This window comes from Vicugna pacos, chromosome 8 (genome assembly GCF_048564905.1).
Source record: "Vicugna pacos chromosome 8, VicPac4, whole genome shotgun sequence".
Lineage (NCBI taxonomy): Eukaryota > Metazoa > Chordata > Mammalia > Artiodactyla > Camelidae > Vicugna > Vicugna pacos.
Genome location: NC_132994.1, coordinates 72,059,119 through 72,076,129, shown reverse-complemented (window position 1 = coordinate 72,076,129; position 17,011 = coordinate 72,059,119). Strand labels below are relative to the sequence as shown.

Below are 17,011 nucleotides of genomic sequence, written 5' to 3'. Positions count from 1 at the left end.
CTAGACCGTTTCCTTATCTGGACACAAGGAAACTGAACAGGAGCTGGACCTCAATGGACCTTACTCTAAACATTACTTTCTAAAAAGCCCTTTTAAGTATGTTTAGGAATTTCCATTCAAAATGACAGATCGGGCTACCAAGGTAAGCTGCCGCTCCCAACTCCAAAAAACTAGCAAGGACCCTCTTCTCACTGCCAAACCACCCCGTCACATGCTGTCTCCATTCATGACTGACCCTCACCATCAGACCTGACCACTGAAACTGCCTTGGTCAAAGGTCACCACAGGCATCCATGCCACCAAATCCAGCAGACACCGGCCGCTTTTATGTCCCCCCACCACAGCTCTTCCTTTAGGCATCTGCCATTTTCCTGCTCCATGTTACTTGGTATGGTTGTTAACCACTTGGACCCATCATCCTCCCCAAGGAAAGGGATCCTGACAAAAGAAGGGCCTTTGGGGAAATGAAATGAGCCCCAGGAAAGAAGTGTTTGCGCTTTTTCCTCTGGGATTGGCAGTCCTTAGGACTATTTAATTTTTAATGTAGGCCCAAAACCAGGGACCATCTTTGACCCTATGTGAATACAGACTGCCTGAGAATCAAACACAAGAGAAAGAAGACAGATAGGAGGAAGAGGGCACCAGAGGAAATGGGATGAAGGAGGGAGAAAAGTAAAGACAAAGTTTTAAGAAAAACATGAGAAAGCAGAGCCACATAGGAACCACCTTCTACATCTATAAACACAAATGCACATTATTCTTCATAATGATTGACTGCAGAGTATCCACTAGATGGGAGTAACCGAATCTGATCTCATACTGGACATTTAAATTTTTTACCACTTTTAATCACTATAAAACAGAAAATGTATATGATGTATTATAAGCATATATAGTTGTATAGATGGCTGTTATACAGAGTCATTTTTGCAAAATTGGGATCCTGCACACCCAATAATTTAAGGGGAGTTTTACTTACCCACAGAACGAAAGCTGTCTGTCTTCAAGTCGTGCATACACACAGCACTGGATGACCCACACTGGGCAATATTCATATTTCCACAGATGCTGATTTTATAAAGCCTGTTATTTTGAGTATCAACAGCTTCCCATGTGTAACTAGAAAGGAAGAAAAACAATTTGTCACTGTCACTTATCTGCCAATAATTAAACTTCTCTCTAGTTTCACATTCAAGTCACATTTGCTTAAGACTACCATAACCTAGAAGACACACTTTCATTAGTGGAAAATATTAAAGTAGAACTATGCTAAGTTGAATAGAAGCCAGGGCAGAAACCACTAAATACCACTTCGCTCTGGTTCAATCTGCTCTGAAACAGCCTCACAACTCCACGATCATTGAAACACTTAAAATTCTACTATTAATTTAAGAACACCAACTCAGATATCTAAGTAACTGCTCAAGAATCGTGCTGAACTGTAAGACAGTAAATAACCTTTCCAACCACACTGGAATGCCGAAAAACCACAGGATTGTTTTTAACTCTGTCTTATTTAAAAACTAAGTATGGCATGCAAGACAGTTCTACTTCTGGTTTACCTTTTACAAGATGAAGCAGTGCCAGAAGTTGACTGCCTGATCCAAAATCAGACAACATTTACTTTAGCTGATCCACTATATCAAGCATTTTACATGCATTAAAACTGTCCGCTCAAACCTTCAGCAAATTAGATATTGAGCAACTGGCCATGAATCAATCTGTATACTTGGGAAAAAATACAGCTGACCCTTGAAAAACATGGGTTTGAAATGCATGGGTCAACTAATAAGTGACTTTTTTCCATTAAGTACTGCGCTGCTGTACTACATGACCACGACTGGCTGAAGCCACGGATGCGGAACTGTGGACACAGAGGGCAAACTGTAAAGTTACATGGGAATTTGTGACGGGGTGGGGGGAGAGTGGGGGCGCGGCACTCGTAACACCCACACTGTTCAAGGGTCAACTATAACGCTTCGTCAGCCCCGTCATACAATTATTCCCAATTCTCCACTCTTCCCAAGGAGAATGTTTTCTCCATTTTGTAAAATTTCCTCAGCAAGGGCACACAAGAAATGAGGAAAGTAAATTAAAAGTTTCTCGCAAAATGCAAAGATGCATTAATTCAACTACTGTTTTAAAAAAAGGAAGACACATTAAATCAGAATTGCTTAGGCTAGCCTGGAATTGTGGAGGGCTTGGGAATGAGACCTTGAAACTGCTAAACCCTGAGACCACGTGTATGCATCCAGAGCTTATGGACAGCACCACCAGCTCGAGGAGAGAACGCACCCCAGGAGAGGCAGCAGTCCACTTCCCAGAGCCCCCCTCCACCGGGCGTCGGGCGATGACCCAGCACAAAACACCGGGCAACACACCCCTCCCTGCCCAGAAGAGGTGTCCGGAAGAGCCCCATTGGAGGGCTCTTCAGCAATGGAGGGACCCCACCCCAACAGCAGAGGCGAGCATTCTCCTGAACCCGGGTCAGGGCACCCATCAGTTCCCCCTGCCAGGGCCCACAGGAGCGCTCAAGGCAGGGCTGCGGACCGCTCCCCTGGAAACCTGAAAAACTGGCCAGGGTGCTTTGTGAAGGGCCCGGCCTTGGGTGACGCCAGGCTCACAAGCAGCTACCACTGAACTCAGCTTCTTGATCAGGAACACCTTAGAGCTATCTCCACAGTCAGGGGAGTTACACGGCCCGGGAAAGAGACCCAACTAACAGCAAGCACGAGAGAGCTATCCATCAAGGCCTGTTTCTTTCGACCTTCACTAACCTTTACTCATTGGCCTCACAGATTATTTCTTAAGTATTTACTGAGGAGCACAGCAATGACCAAACAATGATCAGACAGAAAAATCCCTGCCCCCCGAGTGTAGATTCCTGGGGAGGACAGAAATTAAACAGGTAAAAAAATACCCAGGAAAATTCCACCTACTAAACACAGGCGAGCTTTGACAAAAACACAACAGCGGAACGAGGTGGGAAACACGCAGCTACTTCAGTCGGGGACATTTTCTGAGATCATATTCTCCCTGGGGCTTCAATGGCAAAAAGAGCAACCCAGGGGGAGGCACGGTGGGAAGATATTCCAGCAGACTGCTCAGCCATCTCGCAGTCCTGAGGTGGAAATAAACTTAGCACAACGATGCAAAGGAAAGGAGGGGCTGTGGCTGGAGCCAGGTGGAAAAAGAGACCAACAGAAGGTGAGGTCCAGGAGATGGGGGCACCGGTCACACAAATTAAAGGAAGCAGTTTTGATTTTGTACTTGAAGCAAAGAAAGGCCACTCAAAGGTGCTATGGATCTTTCCTTAAAATTTTAAGCTAGTGGCTTTTATTTGCAGAGTATTCGTAAATTTTTCTATCAATTACAGTTAATTAAGGAAAATCGTGAATCTCTTACTCAGGACCCCCAAGTTTTTCCAGGAAACCAGACTTCAAATTTAAAGCCAGATGTAAAGCAGTGGCACTGTTAAGGTATGTGAAGGTGTCATTTCAGGATGAGTCAACTGGTAGGAATCAACCCTAACGAAATCCACATGGTTCCCGAAAATGTTATGCTTTTCTGGAAAACAGAAATCGGCTGCTGTTTTTGGCAAAGGTGATATTTAAGTAAAGAATGTGTTTGTGGAGCAGAAAAGAGATGAAAAAGAGTAAAATGGGGGACACGCTGTCCTGCTTATCTGGAAATCAAGGTTCCTAGAAAGCTGTTGCTCTACTCAGTTCTGCTTCTTTCCTCTATTTGCATTTTACATACGCTTTTTGTCAAGATTTATCAAAATGTTAAGGGGTACAGGAGTAACAGGGCAAAAGTACTTGAGTGCTGGTTTTTCTCAGGGGTTACTTTAATCACCACTCAGCACAGGGTAGCACCTTCAACAAGACTCCCAAACCCAAACTTTGGAGAAAAGTCCTTGGTCACCTCCCTTAAAAATGAAGGTCTGCGGGGGAAGGGTAGAGCACGTGCTCAGCACACACGAGGTCCTGGGTTCAATTCCCTGTACCTCCATTAAAAAATAAATAAACCTCATTCCCTCCTCCCAAAAGGATTTACAAAAAAAAAAAAAAAAGGACCAGCCCTGCAAGCCATCAGTATGTGAAACACTTGGACCCCAGCAGACACATGTCTGCTTTAAAACAAACACACCTAGCGCCCTGCACGACTAGGAGTTCAGGAAGAATCATTCGATTTAAATAATCTATCTGAAAACTCCCGGAGCACATTCCAAAAACTACTGTCTATCCTGCTTTGCACCCTATTTAGGTTAAATTATCATCTAGAGACACTTTTTGCTTGTAGTAAATATCTGTTAAGGACGATGTCATTAAAATTGAAAGTCATAAATAATCCAGTAGCACTTTTTAAGAAAATTACATGCTTGGAACTAGATGATTCTAGACTCCTTGCCAGACTGAAGGCCAAACTACCAGAGTGGCCTAGGCTGAAATTACTCTTCAAATTTATGCTAAAGTTTAAAAGCATCATGATTATATTCTGGAACCAGAGAATGGCTTCAGAAACAATAAAAGTATATAGGCTAAATAAAATTTAACGGTATCTTTGAGGAATAATCATCTTTTGTCCAGAAGTTTGTCCACTAGAAAACTCCCTACCTGAAGTGAACACGTACAGCCAAAATGAGGACATCCAGCAACGATTTATTTAATAGCCCAGCAAGTGAGATGGTGCAGCTGAGATTCACAGAAAAGTCTATATCCTAGACTGAGCTTTTTCGGGTTACACAAGTAAAGACTTGAGAAGGGAAAAAAAAAAAAAAAACCCAGAAACAGACAGGAAAAAAAATGAGACCAACACATTAGACCAAAGAGAAAAAGTAAGCTACAATATTAAAATTTTAAACTTTTAGTATGAAACAAATCATGGAAAAAAAATAGCTGCAAGTTGTGTGGAAATGCAGTCTTCTACACACACACACACACACACACACACACACACACACACACGAATCTTTTAAATACATCTCCTCTACAAGCATCTCCCGCAGCAGGATACGTATGAAAGCCCAGCAGGCATTTTCATGAAACTCTGACACTCATATCAGGTCAAGCCTTCTAAAAAGACACCATGGTTCTAGTCCATCCTCTGTCCCATCTGCAGGAAACGACAGGACACAAGGGGATGGAAAAGGGACAACCACAAAGGCCCAAGGAAGCAGGTGGTCAATGGGAAACATCACCGAGAAGCCCTGCTCACTTCCCAGTCTTGCAACATTCAGTTCATATCCTCCAGGGAGGCAGCCCAATCCCAGTTAGAAACACTCTTCTGGACACATAACCATCTGTGCAAGAACCTGGCCTTGAAAATCAGCAAAAGCAAGCAAAATCCTTCCCATTCGACCTCATTTTTTCAGACTGTAAAATGTAGTGAAGCCAATCTCCCACTCCTACTCTTAAAAACTCCAAATTCATTTCAAAGCAAACCTGACAGTTCTAGACACACACGTACGCGAGGTAGGGCCCCGGATCGCTCCGGCTGGTCCCTGCTGGTTCCAGAGCTCTGATGCAACCCTCTTCGCGTTTCCCACCACCCAATGCTAATTTTTCTTAGCTGTCTGGTTCCACTACTGCACAGTGACTCTGGACGGGAACGTCCTCCCTCCCAGAACAATGACATATAGGCATGTATATGGACAGAGTCACCATTCGCCGGCAGGCTGCGAAGGATGCCGGCCCGTGGACTGAGCACGCGTCACAGCACAGCTCACCACAGGCACAGACGTCGACTCGGCAGAGCTGCCCAAGCTCCTCACGCCATAGTTCAACTCTCAGATTCCCCAGCTTGGGAGTCAGGGACTCCAAGGCTCAGAGAGATGGACCCCCGTGTCCGACATCACACAACTGCGGAATGGCACGGCCAGGAATACGGCCGGCTCCGCGGAGCCCCAAGGGCCAGGTAATCTGCCTCGTTTATTTTCAATGTTTTAAAGTTTTTCTTCACTCTTCAGAAAATGTTTAGTTTCAATCACAACACTGTAACTGGCAAACCATTCCATGACACTTTAGAGTTTAACTCTTGTCACAATAAATGCCCCTAAAATGACAGATCCTGTATGGCATGTAGGATTCTGGAGGGAGTGGGTGCTTGTGAGCAGGGCCCCGAGGAAAAGCCGTGACCTCTGGGAAGATCCAGGCTCCGTCATGTCACGCTGATCACAGATCATACACTTCTCGGAGCTCAAGTTCCTCCCCAAGTTTTAAACCTCAAAAAACAAAAAATATTTTTTTAAATTTAAAAATAAACTTCTGCTGCTATTTACTCCCGTCCAGTTCTGCTTTCTCTTTTGCACAGTCAGAATTGCCTAACACCAAAGGCACTGCCTTCTTTCTGCAAGCTCTCTTCCCTCACGCAACAGGTTTCCATGGAAAGAGTATCAATTCCTTCGGCCCCCTCCTTCCCACTGGCTGCACTCACCTCACTTTTGTATCCAGGCTGGTTAAGGATTCCACTAAGAAGGAAACACACCTATTCTGTGTTCCTAACCTCAGATTCATGCCCTCCCTTAAAATGACTGCTTAGCTCAGCAGGAAGCCTCCTCCAAAAAACGTCAACCAGGAGTCCAACAGTGAGGGTCATGAGGAACTCGGAAGCACCCTGCAATCAGACCATCAAAGCCAGCAGGGGACGGGGAGAGGACAGAAGGCGCGCACACGGCAAATGTCTTTAAGTGATCTCTGATTTTTAAAGTGAATTATGTGACTGAAATACGCCCTGGACACGGACAATTCACTAGTGCACCATGTAAGCTCAGGACACAGGCTGGGGTTCCCGTAGTTCATAAAAGTTTAAGACCCTCTGCCCCTGACTGTAATCCCACTGTTTACTGCTGAAATGACAGTGGACGACGGCTGTCAGTCTGCATCTGTTTCGTGGCACAGAGGTTCCATTTTAACCGCATGTGGTTTACATTTCATAATATCCTGAACGGTGGTGGCAGATTACCAATCAGCAGGAAGGCCACAAGCAGCATACTGCCAACCAGCCCAGGGACAGGAAGGCGCTTCTGCTTTGCCAACACTGCTCTGGCAAATGCCACACCGAGAGCTCATCCCAGTCAAAACTGAACCAGACTGGGGGCAGCCAGGAAAGAGCAAATCCAACTGGTCAACCGGCTGCCTAGAGTTCGGAGGGCTTCACAAAGAGAAACGCAGAGCCATCGCCACTGAAACGGGAACAAACGTCCATCCAAGAGAAAGAGAGAAGTCAAAACAAAAAGCCAGAGGGCTAAACCGGACAGTACTTCTCAACCCTCTGACACAGGCGTCTGACTGTGACACCTCTCGAGTTTTCATAGACTATTCACCACTGCATGCCTGCCAAATGGCGATGGCTTGCAAAATACAATTTGAGGTTCTCTCAAATTTTTCAAGCAGCTAACATCTAAAATGAAGTATAGAAAGTTCAATTATAAAATGCATGGTATGCTCGAGTGCTTAAAGGAAAAAAAAACTTAGAAAACTGAGTTCCTTCCCTCCCACACAAAACAGCTCCATGAACTCCGCACATATTGCCACACAGCCATACTCTTTTGAAATATACCTTAGTTCCCTCACTCCCTCCAAGTCTTCGGGTTATGGTCATGGTCACATGGCTGTTAAACACTTTATTACTGGCCTGCAATCATCGGTATACAAAGCAGGATAGAGGCATGATGGAATCAGTAATAAAAATTAATAAGCATGTGTGAAACTAGAATTTGATTTCCTTTGGGAGGGAAAAAAAAGACCCGAGTTGGTGATATAAGAGCTAAGTTCACACAACGTGGTCACTGGCTAGAGGGGCGCTTTTCTGAATCCAGAGAAAGCAGTGAACTCAAAACTCTGCGGATGAGGGGAATGCAATGTCTTTCTGACCTGAACACCAGAAGAGACTTCTCTGCTCTGGGCCTGCATCCAAGTCCTCGAACGGAATATTCAGGAAACACTTGCCTCACTAATGCCCCTTATCACTATCAGATAGCTTCTCAGCTCATACCTCCAGACCACGCACCTACAAAAATCTAGAACAATCTCCTAAAATAGGAAAATGGGGGTGGGGGGTGGGAAGTGACAGGGAGAAAGGAGGTCACGGAGAGGGGCAGGGTTTCCAAGATGGACATTTGCAGCAGAGATGTCAAGAGCCTAATGGAACCGCTGCCGTCAGTAACTTTCTGCTGCTGACACTAAAAGAGGAAAATCTGATCTGGCGTGATACATCTGCACCCGGATCCGAAGGCCGGGGACACAGAAGTCTGACACCACACAGCCAAAAGCTTATATAGGAAGTACTTCACTTCCTATGCTAGCAAACCCACAAAGCTGTGGACAAAGATATGGGGCCTGAAAAAAAAAAAAAAAAAACAAGGAAATGCCAGACATTAGTCTTTGGTTTTCCCGGGCAGTTACGCAGGAAGCCAGTTGTCTGGAGAAGGAGCCACTGGAAGCAAGGCTCTAAGTCAGCATCAGAGGCCAAGGTGCCAGGGAGTCAGCAGGGATGCTTTCAAAACCCGCATCGTGACTGATAGGCAGAGGTCCTGTGAAATGGAGAGTGGGGCACCCCAAAAGGTGCCTGGCCCTGAATCCTGCCCCACCCCCACCAGCGCCGGGGGATACACCTAAGCTCTCTGAGCCCCACCTCCCCAGTCTACAGAGGTGAGCGACCCCACAGCCCCCATGAGGAAAATCCAGACGGGGAACATGCAGCTTCTGAGAGACTAGGATCTAAGCTCTCGTGTGGGTCAGCAGCAGGACTCAGACTGCCTAAAACCCGAGTTTACAAAAAAGGTAAGGTTAAGTCCTTCCTAAAGGATTGCCACATGACACTGCCTGGACCTGGAGAGGAAAGAGAAAGGGAGGGGGCCCCGTGTTTGGGGGACCCTCTCCACGGAGCTCACGGAGTTCAAGACAGACACCAGGGGCTCAGGACACACACTCACACACCAGCTCCTCCTGCCACATCTTGGGACAGGACAGGCACTCAAGCGCACCTGAGCCTGCCATGTAGCCATTAGCTCACCAGAACAGAGGCCTGATGGCCCTGAAACATGTGGGAAAGGACAGGACACACTCTCCCTAAAGAGGTGTCGCTGCAGCGCAAGCTAGAACTGAACTCTCGGTAACTCGGCAAGCACCCTCCGCACCAGATCCTACCACGAAGGACCGGCCTGTCCGCCTCTGCTGCACCTGCTGCATTTTTCACTCAGATCGAGTCTGTGGTATCAGGATGCAGGCCAGGATTTCAACCTGAAACCCTGCTCTGTGAGGCCCTTTTTAAAATCTGGATGCTCTCATCCTTTGTCCCTCGAATGCTTAAAAACAGGTTGAATTACAAGCTAAACCTCCTTCTTAATTATACAGATGTCTGAATTCAACTGCCTTTGACATCAACCCCGCCTACAGCACAGAAATCAAACCTTAATGCTCAGTCCCCTAACAGGTCATCCCCAAAGTCCCCAAAACCCTCCCAGACCCAGTACCCTTCCTTCAGAGCCCTCACTGCATGAGAAGGTCTGCCTTCCGAGTCAGCTCGGCTGAGTCCATGATGTTAATAACGAGGCCGCTACTGAGTGCGAGTTCTTCACAAAGGCCAGTGAGGTTGACATGAGAGGAAAGTCTCTGCTTTGAAGGTGCTGGGGTCAAATATCAGACTGGCACTTACGGCGCAGAAAAGCTAACACCCAGCTGGGAACAGGAAGCGCAGGGCCACTGTCACGTCAGCTATCACCTTATGCGTTCACCTAAAGGACCGGCAACGACCTCCCACCCCGGCCCGCCCCGCCCCGGCACTTCCACTGAATGACCTCCAACAGGCACAACCCCCACCCAGTCTCTCCAGGTCCCCCTAGACTTGTTCTTCCCACAAGCCTCCCCGTCTTTGAAAACGGCAACTCCATCCTTTCAACTGCTCGGACCAAAAAGCTGAGAGCCATGCTTTCTCTTCTTTCTCTCCTTACATCCCAAATCCAGTCATCAACAAATCCTATCAGCTCCATATTTAAAATACCCAGAATCAGGTCACTTTTCACCAGACCCACTGCCACAACCCTGGTTCAATCTGTTGTAACTCCTGACCTAGTCAGGGTGCTTCCCACAATTGAAAGCATCCTCCCTCAGGCCATCCCCACCCGAGGTCACTCCTCTGCTTAAAATCCTCCCAGGCTCCTTCAGAATTAAAGCCAGAGTCATTACTAGATAATTCTCCAACCACCCTCTCCCTGGCTCACGCCTCTGCGGCCACAGCGGCCCCTGTACCACTTCCCAGTCTTGCTTCCTGCCAGAGCATCTGACCCATGGGTCCCTCTGCCTCAAACACTCTTTCCCCAGTTAGATGTACAGGTGATGCCCTCACTTCCTTCATGGTCTCTGCCTCCAGGAAGACCCTGGGACGGTGCACCCTGTACAAAACAGCACCGCCCTACTGCTCCTCTTCCCAGCCTCAGTATGTCAACCAAAGCCACCAACTCACACGCCTCCTCTAAAAGATCAACTCTAAAAAGGCAGAAGAGAGAGCCGCACTGGCTTCTCACTTTGTCTGTGGTGAGTAACACTTCGACGGCCAACAGCAGGTGGAGCAGCCTCGGAGGAACAAAGAGGGTGACTCAGTGGAGACGCACCCCTGTCAGTTCTAGGAACCCAGTTCTTCAGCCCTTCCATGCTGGCGGTTTGGGTTTCTATTTGCAGACCACAGGCAAGGAGCAGGGAGGGCTGGGGAGCTGTTTTCAGTACAAAACAATGTTTTAAAATGTGTAACTGAGGGACTGGGAATGGCTCAGTGGTAGGGCGCATACTCAGCATGAATGAGGTCCTGGGTTCCATCCCCAGTAGCTCCATTAAAAAAAAATTTTTTTTTTTAGTGTATAACTGGTTTGAGAACAGAGATATTCAAACATGGCAATGAACTAATTTTACACACAATCAAAATCCAGTGGTCAAGCTCCTCCTGGGTGAGCTCCCTGCGCGCACTCCCGCTCCGCATGCTTTATTACAGCACACACGGATGCGCGGAGAGTATTTACAACCCCAAAGTGCCAAGGCTCAGATGGGAATGACGGCTCCTAAACTGCCCTCCCAGGCCGCCCACCCGGAGAGGCCACTTTTCGCTATTTCCACATTCCTCAGTCTTCCCCTGGCCCCTTCATATCCCAAAACAGAACTAAAACTGATACTGTCACAATCTCTCTGACTTCCTATCGCTCCCCGGGCCCCCGGTGAACGGTGACCCTTGCAGGAATCTGCTTCCCACCCCGGGGGAAGCTGCCCCCATATGTTTATGGAAGGACGGCTGCTCCGGGGGATCTGAAAGCAACACAAAAGGCAACAGAAAACTCCCACCAAAGGTCTCTGGCCGATCTGAAGGGCAAATCTCATGCTCAGGGGAACTGGCGGGGCTGGGCTCCCAGCCCCGCACCCCGCTGCTGCGCAGGATGCACCCGACCTGCTCCACCCCCACCCCCCACCCCAGCCCCAGCTGCTGAACACGGAGACAGAAATAGGCTGGTGACGCGCGGCTTTGGGCACCTCAAAACCCCGCCGGGGGCAGCTGTTTTCTAAGTTGTAGGCAGAGTGGAGCTTACCCGGCGCTCCCACACCCACCCCATGGGGCCGCATTCCTGTCCCAGCCCCCACCCATAACAGGCCCCTGGAATCCGGCCTCCGCCCCCTCCAGGGAAGCCTAGTGCGGTCTCAGTCCTCTGGGGCTTCGTGACCCCGACAAAAGATGAACAAGGAGGCTCTCTCCTCTTCCCCGGACGGTGGACCACTGCAGCTGCCACAGGAAGGAGGGCGATGCCAAGAGAACAGCAGGAAGGGGCCCAGGGCCGGCCCGACACGTGGCACCTGGCACCCTCGCGGAGCCCACACCTCCTACCATGCAGCTCCTCCTGGGGTGAGGCTATCTGCCACTCAGAGCTGCAGGGAGCCTGAAGGATACATTACCGCAGAACCGCAGCACGCTAGATGCAAAGTGGACCCTGAGAATCACTTAGTCCGGTGGCTTTAAAACTTTTTTACATGATGGAAACATTTCTTTCGCAAAAGGACTCTTATGGTGGAGTGCCACTGTATAGAACATAAAGAAGACATGCCCTCTGCTTGAGGCTGAAACTCCTAGGCCCCAGTGGAGAACCCGGGGGGTGCAGAGTAACAGGCTAAAAATACCACTGACCTAATGCAGACTCTAACTTATACATAGAAAGCAATCACTGCCACCACCGCCACTTAGAAACACTGAGGATGGGCAGGCACTTACACACTCTGATTCTCATACCACCCTAAAAACATGAGAGCACCCTGCACTGACAGAAAGAGAAATTCTAAAACCTCAGCAGAGCAGTAAGTGGCCTGAGGCCTTACTGAGGAAGGAGGAGTGCAGATTCAAAAGCAGGACAGGGTCTTCCAGAACTCCACTCCCACCTCTCCTGGGGAGGAAACAGATCCGGAGAAAAGATGCGATTTGCCACAGCCAACTCAATAATCCAGCTCTCCTGCCTCCAGCTGCAGGCAGAACACGCTGTACTCTGCCAATCGCAATCAACAGGGGCTTAGCAGCTGTCTCGGAGCAGGAACAGGGCTGGGAGTGATACTCGGGAGGACAGAAAAGCACCTAAGACCAGCCACAGAGACACACCAGCCAAAGGAACGCCCTGCCCATCCCCCGGTCTCCCCCCAAACAATTTACAGCCGAGCTCCAACAACTGCTTTCAGCTCTTTCCTGCACAGCTGCACAAAGAGAGGCAAAAAATGTCCCAGAGGAGATCGACTGCAAAGAGCACAGTCCAGAGTCACCAGTCGTCACCAGGGCACCAACACCATGAAAATGAGATGACAAATGCCAACAAAGGAACTGGGCCCAAGGAAAGAGAATTAATAGAGCAACCAGAGCAGAACTTTACAGCACATCTTCCAAGGGACGATGAAAGCTGTGACATCCATGAAGAAAGAACAGGCAGCTGTGAATACACATCAACCACAGACCTTGGCAAAATTAAAAAAAAAAAAAGTTGAAGAGCTTATGAACAGCAGGAGAACTCCTAAGCTAGGAGACAGGACAGAGACATTCTTCTGCAACCCTGCCCAAGGTGGTAGCCAGATACAAAGTATAAAAGACAAGCCAAGCAGGACAAAATAAGTTAGGATAAAGAAAAGCTGAACAGCACAATTCATGGAACGTTGACCCAAACAGAGAACATTTTTTCTGAACACAAAGAACACTCCCAACTTGACTAGGTGCTAAGCCACAAGGGAAATGCCAGTAAGTTTCACCACATTTACTGCCCACAATGAGGGAAAAATCCACTTAACGGGGGAAAAGATTTTAAAGAATTAGTGGGTCAAGGAAGTTGAAATAGAACTTTTGGGTACAAGAAGGAAATATTTAGAACTGAAGGGCGAAAAAGCTATGTATCAAAATTTTTGAGTAGTGCAGTACTCAGGACAAAGAAACACACTGCCTTAAATTCATCTCTTAGTTGTGTTAAGATTTAAAATAAAAGATCTAAGCTCTCAACTCAAACTAGAAAAAGAAAAATGAGGGAGAAGTTAGCAATAAAGAGCAGAAATTAATCAAATCAAAAATCAACAGTGACAGAGATGATGAATAAAACAAAATGCCAGTTCTTTTGAAACGCTAAAAAAAAAGTAAATAAAATTTTAATAAATATGATTAAGGAGGAAAAAAGGAAATAAACATCAGGAATGTTTTTTAATTTACCTACAAATAAAAGAAGTATTTCCCAAAGCATAAAAGTAGCTTGCTACACATTCATACATGAGTATGTAATTAAAATGACAATTTCCTGGGAAAAAACAGATTACCAAAATTGACTCAAGAAAAAGTACTAAATCAAATGTATTCATTCAAAATAAATCAAATTTATTCAAAATAAAGTAAATGAAACTGGAACCATAAGTAAAACTCCTCTTCCACTACAATTTAACTCCACAAAGGCACCAGGCCCAGATAGTTTTACTAATGCATTCCACCAAAATTTAAGGAAGAGCAATTGTCCATCCTACACAAAACTGTTCCACTGAATATAAAATAGTAAAAGCTAACTAGCTCTTTCCACAAAGCAAACATTCTTCATACTAAACTCAGCCAAGATGAGTGGGTATAGCTCAGTGGGAGAGCATGTGCTTAGCATACATGAGGTCCGGTATCTTCATTAAAAAAAAAAGTGGCTTAAATGAGAATTTTTTAAAATAAAAATTGAAAAAAAAATTCAGCCAAGAATAGTACAGCAAAGAAAATTACAGCCTGAGCTCACTTAAAAACAGTCGTAAGCCCCCTACATAAAACACTAATAAACAGGAATAGGTATGTTAATGGGGGGGGACCTTTCACCCTTTCCTCACAGGACACATAAAAATTAACTTGCAGAATTGATCATAGGGTTAAACATAAAGTTAAAACTGTGAAACTTCTAGAAACAAAAACAGGAGAAAAATTTCTGACCTCAGCGTGGGTCTCAACTGGAGGTAACTGTGCCCCACAGGGATCACTTAAAATACCTGAAGACATCTTTGTTTGTTACAACTGATGGGGGGCAGGGAGATGCGCTCCTGGTATCTAAAGGGTAGAAGCAGCCAGGGGTGCTGCTTCACACCCCACAACGCACAGGACAGCCCCACAACAAAGATTTATTCAGGCCAAATGTCAGTACTGCTGAGGCTGAAAAACCCTGGGATAGGCACAGATTTCTTAGGCTACAAAAAAAAACACAAACCATTAAAAAAAAAAAAGATGAATTCAAGTTCATTGAAACTTAAAAATATCTGTTCTTTAAAGGACATATTAAGAAAATAAAAAAGCAAGCCAAAGACTGGGGGAAAATACATATCTTACATACCCAAGAAAGGGCTTGACTAAGAACACATAAGAACTCTTAAAATTCACGAAGATGATCCCCAAAAAAGTGTTAACGGATGAGGGGCAAAAAATTTTTTTAAGAATCACAACAAAAGATCCAAATGGGCGATGAGCACATGAAAACTGTTCAACACCATTAGGCACCCCAATAAATTCAAGAAAAGATGTTCAACACCATGAGTCAGCAGGGACGTGAAAACTAAAACCACACTGGGATACCAAGACAAACCCACTACGAGGGCTACAGCTAAAATACTGGTAAGATCACTATCAACGAGGATGTAGAACTTGACCTCTCATACTGCTGGTGGGACATCAGAGTGGACAACCGCTTCCGAATACAGTTCGACAGCTCCCATGAAGTTACCACTCACTCCCCATTCATTGACCAACCCCACTCCTAGGTGCTTATCGAACAAATAAAAATAAAAAAGCATATGTCCACACAAAATCTTAACCAAATATTCACAATAGCTTTGGTAATAAGTAGCCAAAAACTAGTAACATCTAGAGTAGTCTTGGATCAAACAGAAACTCAAAAGTAAGCTTATACATTATTTAAAATTAGCAAAAATTAGCAAAAATCAAAACTAAGATTACACATTATCTAAAATTGGGATGCTGTTCAGTGTTGCGGCCCCCTGGGGAGAGCAGTGGTGGCCAGCAGTCTCCCGGATCCCAGTGTGCTGTTCACTTTGTGGTGTCTCCATTCCAGCTCTGGCCTCTCCCAGTTTTCCCCTCTGCTTAAGAAATGCCTAAAGAGTACCTGGAGAATAAATGAACCCTGTGTCACCTTGCCAGGAGTAAAGGTGAGGAGACACCGTTAGCATGAATTCAGGCCTCTGTCCCTCACTGGTCAGGAGTCAGCTCTGAGGAAAACACAAAGGACCCATAGGTGGACAATCTAACCACCTCCACCTCCTCATACCACCTTATCCATGACCAGTGGGGGCACTGCCAAAGGTCTCAGGGCTGGGAACAAAAAAAATACAAAAAGAAAGAAAACAGTATCTCCAAAGCCACGAGCTACTTTCTGCACCAGCCCCAGTTCGGTGACCCTCGTGAATTTCCTCTGCCCAGCACAACAGTTTTAATATGCCAGGATCAAAAGAAAGGCAAGACATCTAAACCATTTTCCTCAACCTCATCCTTCAAAAATCCCTCTGTGAAAGACCGATAAAAGATATGAAACCCAATCAGGAATTCATTTCCTGGGACTTTGTCAGGATGCTGTTCTTAGAATTAAAGCACATAGTCTAATGCGCCCATAATTAACAATCTTGGGCTACACATACTTATTGTTGCAAGAAATCTATACACACAAATGGATGTGGTCCAGGTTCAACATGTGGCTCAAATTAGGCATATTAAGCACTGTTCCTCAGGGGAAAAAAAAAAAATCACAGGGTTGGGGGTGGAATCTCCTTAGAGACAGCAACTAAACCAACCTCATCTCCCAGTTGGCTTCATTATTCTCTTGTCCTCAATATAATAAAAAACTTTCCAGTATTTATACAACTGTTCTGAAAAAATGTTAAAGTACTTAACTACCTAAATCAAGCCAGCCCAGTGTGTTATTTTATAACCAGGACAAACTGTTAAGACCTCACTCATTAAGAATGTTATTAACACCTAAAAAAAGGATGGAAACTCACCTATTACATAAATATGTAAGATGGCCTTTTACAAAGTGTAAGTCACTCAGTCAAGAGTAAAGCTGTGGACAAGTGGAGGGCCTTTGGTCACTTTTGGTGACTCTGCATGGCCTGGTTCTCTGCCTTGCCTTTGTTCTCGCAGGTCCTGTCCCACTGACCTTTGGATGTCCCTCACCACCATGACACTCCTTTGGGCCCCAGGACCTCAACCAGTCCCACTGGCCTCTGGAATCCAGTGCTTTCTACTACGCACCACCTCCCAAGAAAGCGCTGAGAGACTAAGAATCACCAACTTCTTCCGCAGCACAGGGGCAGCGATCCTCGTGAAGCTTCAGAAACACACGACTGAGGCTCTCCAAAGAACAAGTAGCAACTTACCTAAAGTGCTGGGAGAGCCACATGCACTCTGGGAAACTTGCCTTTGTCCTTGCTTTTCAGCGCTCCACTCGCAGAGACCTGCTCTTCCGTGGGCACAAATGTGTTAAACTGCT

General features: G+C 46.2%; 1 protein-coding gene across 1 annotated transcript in view; it reads right to left on the bottom strand.

Annotated features, from left to right (window-relative positions):
* IGF2R (insulin like growth factor 2 receptor) overlaps nt 1-17,011 on the bottom strand; it is a 96,031-nt gene that overhangs the window by 75,954 nt on the left and 3,066 nt on the right. The window contains exon 2 of the mRNA XM_072966129.1: nt 980-1,119. Within this exon, the coding sequence (XP_072822230.1) occupies nt 980-1,119 (140 nt within the window). The remainder of the gene's footprint in view (nt 1-979; nt 1,120-17,011) is intronic.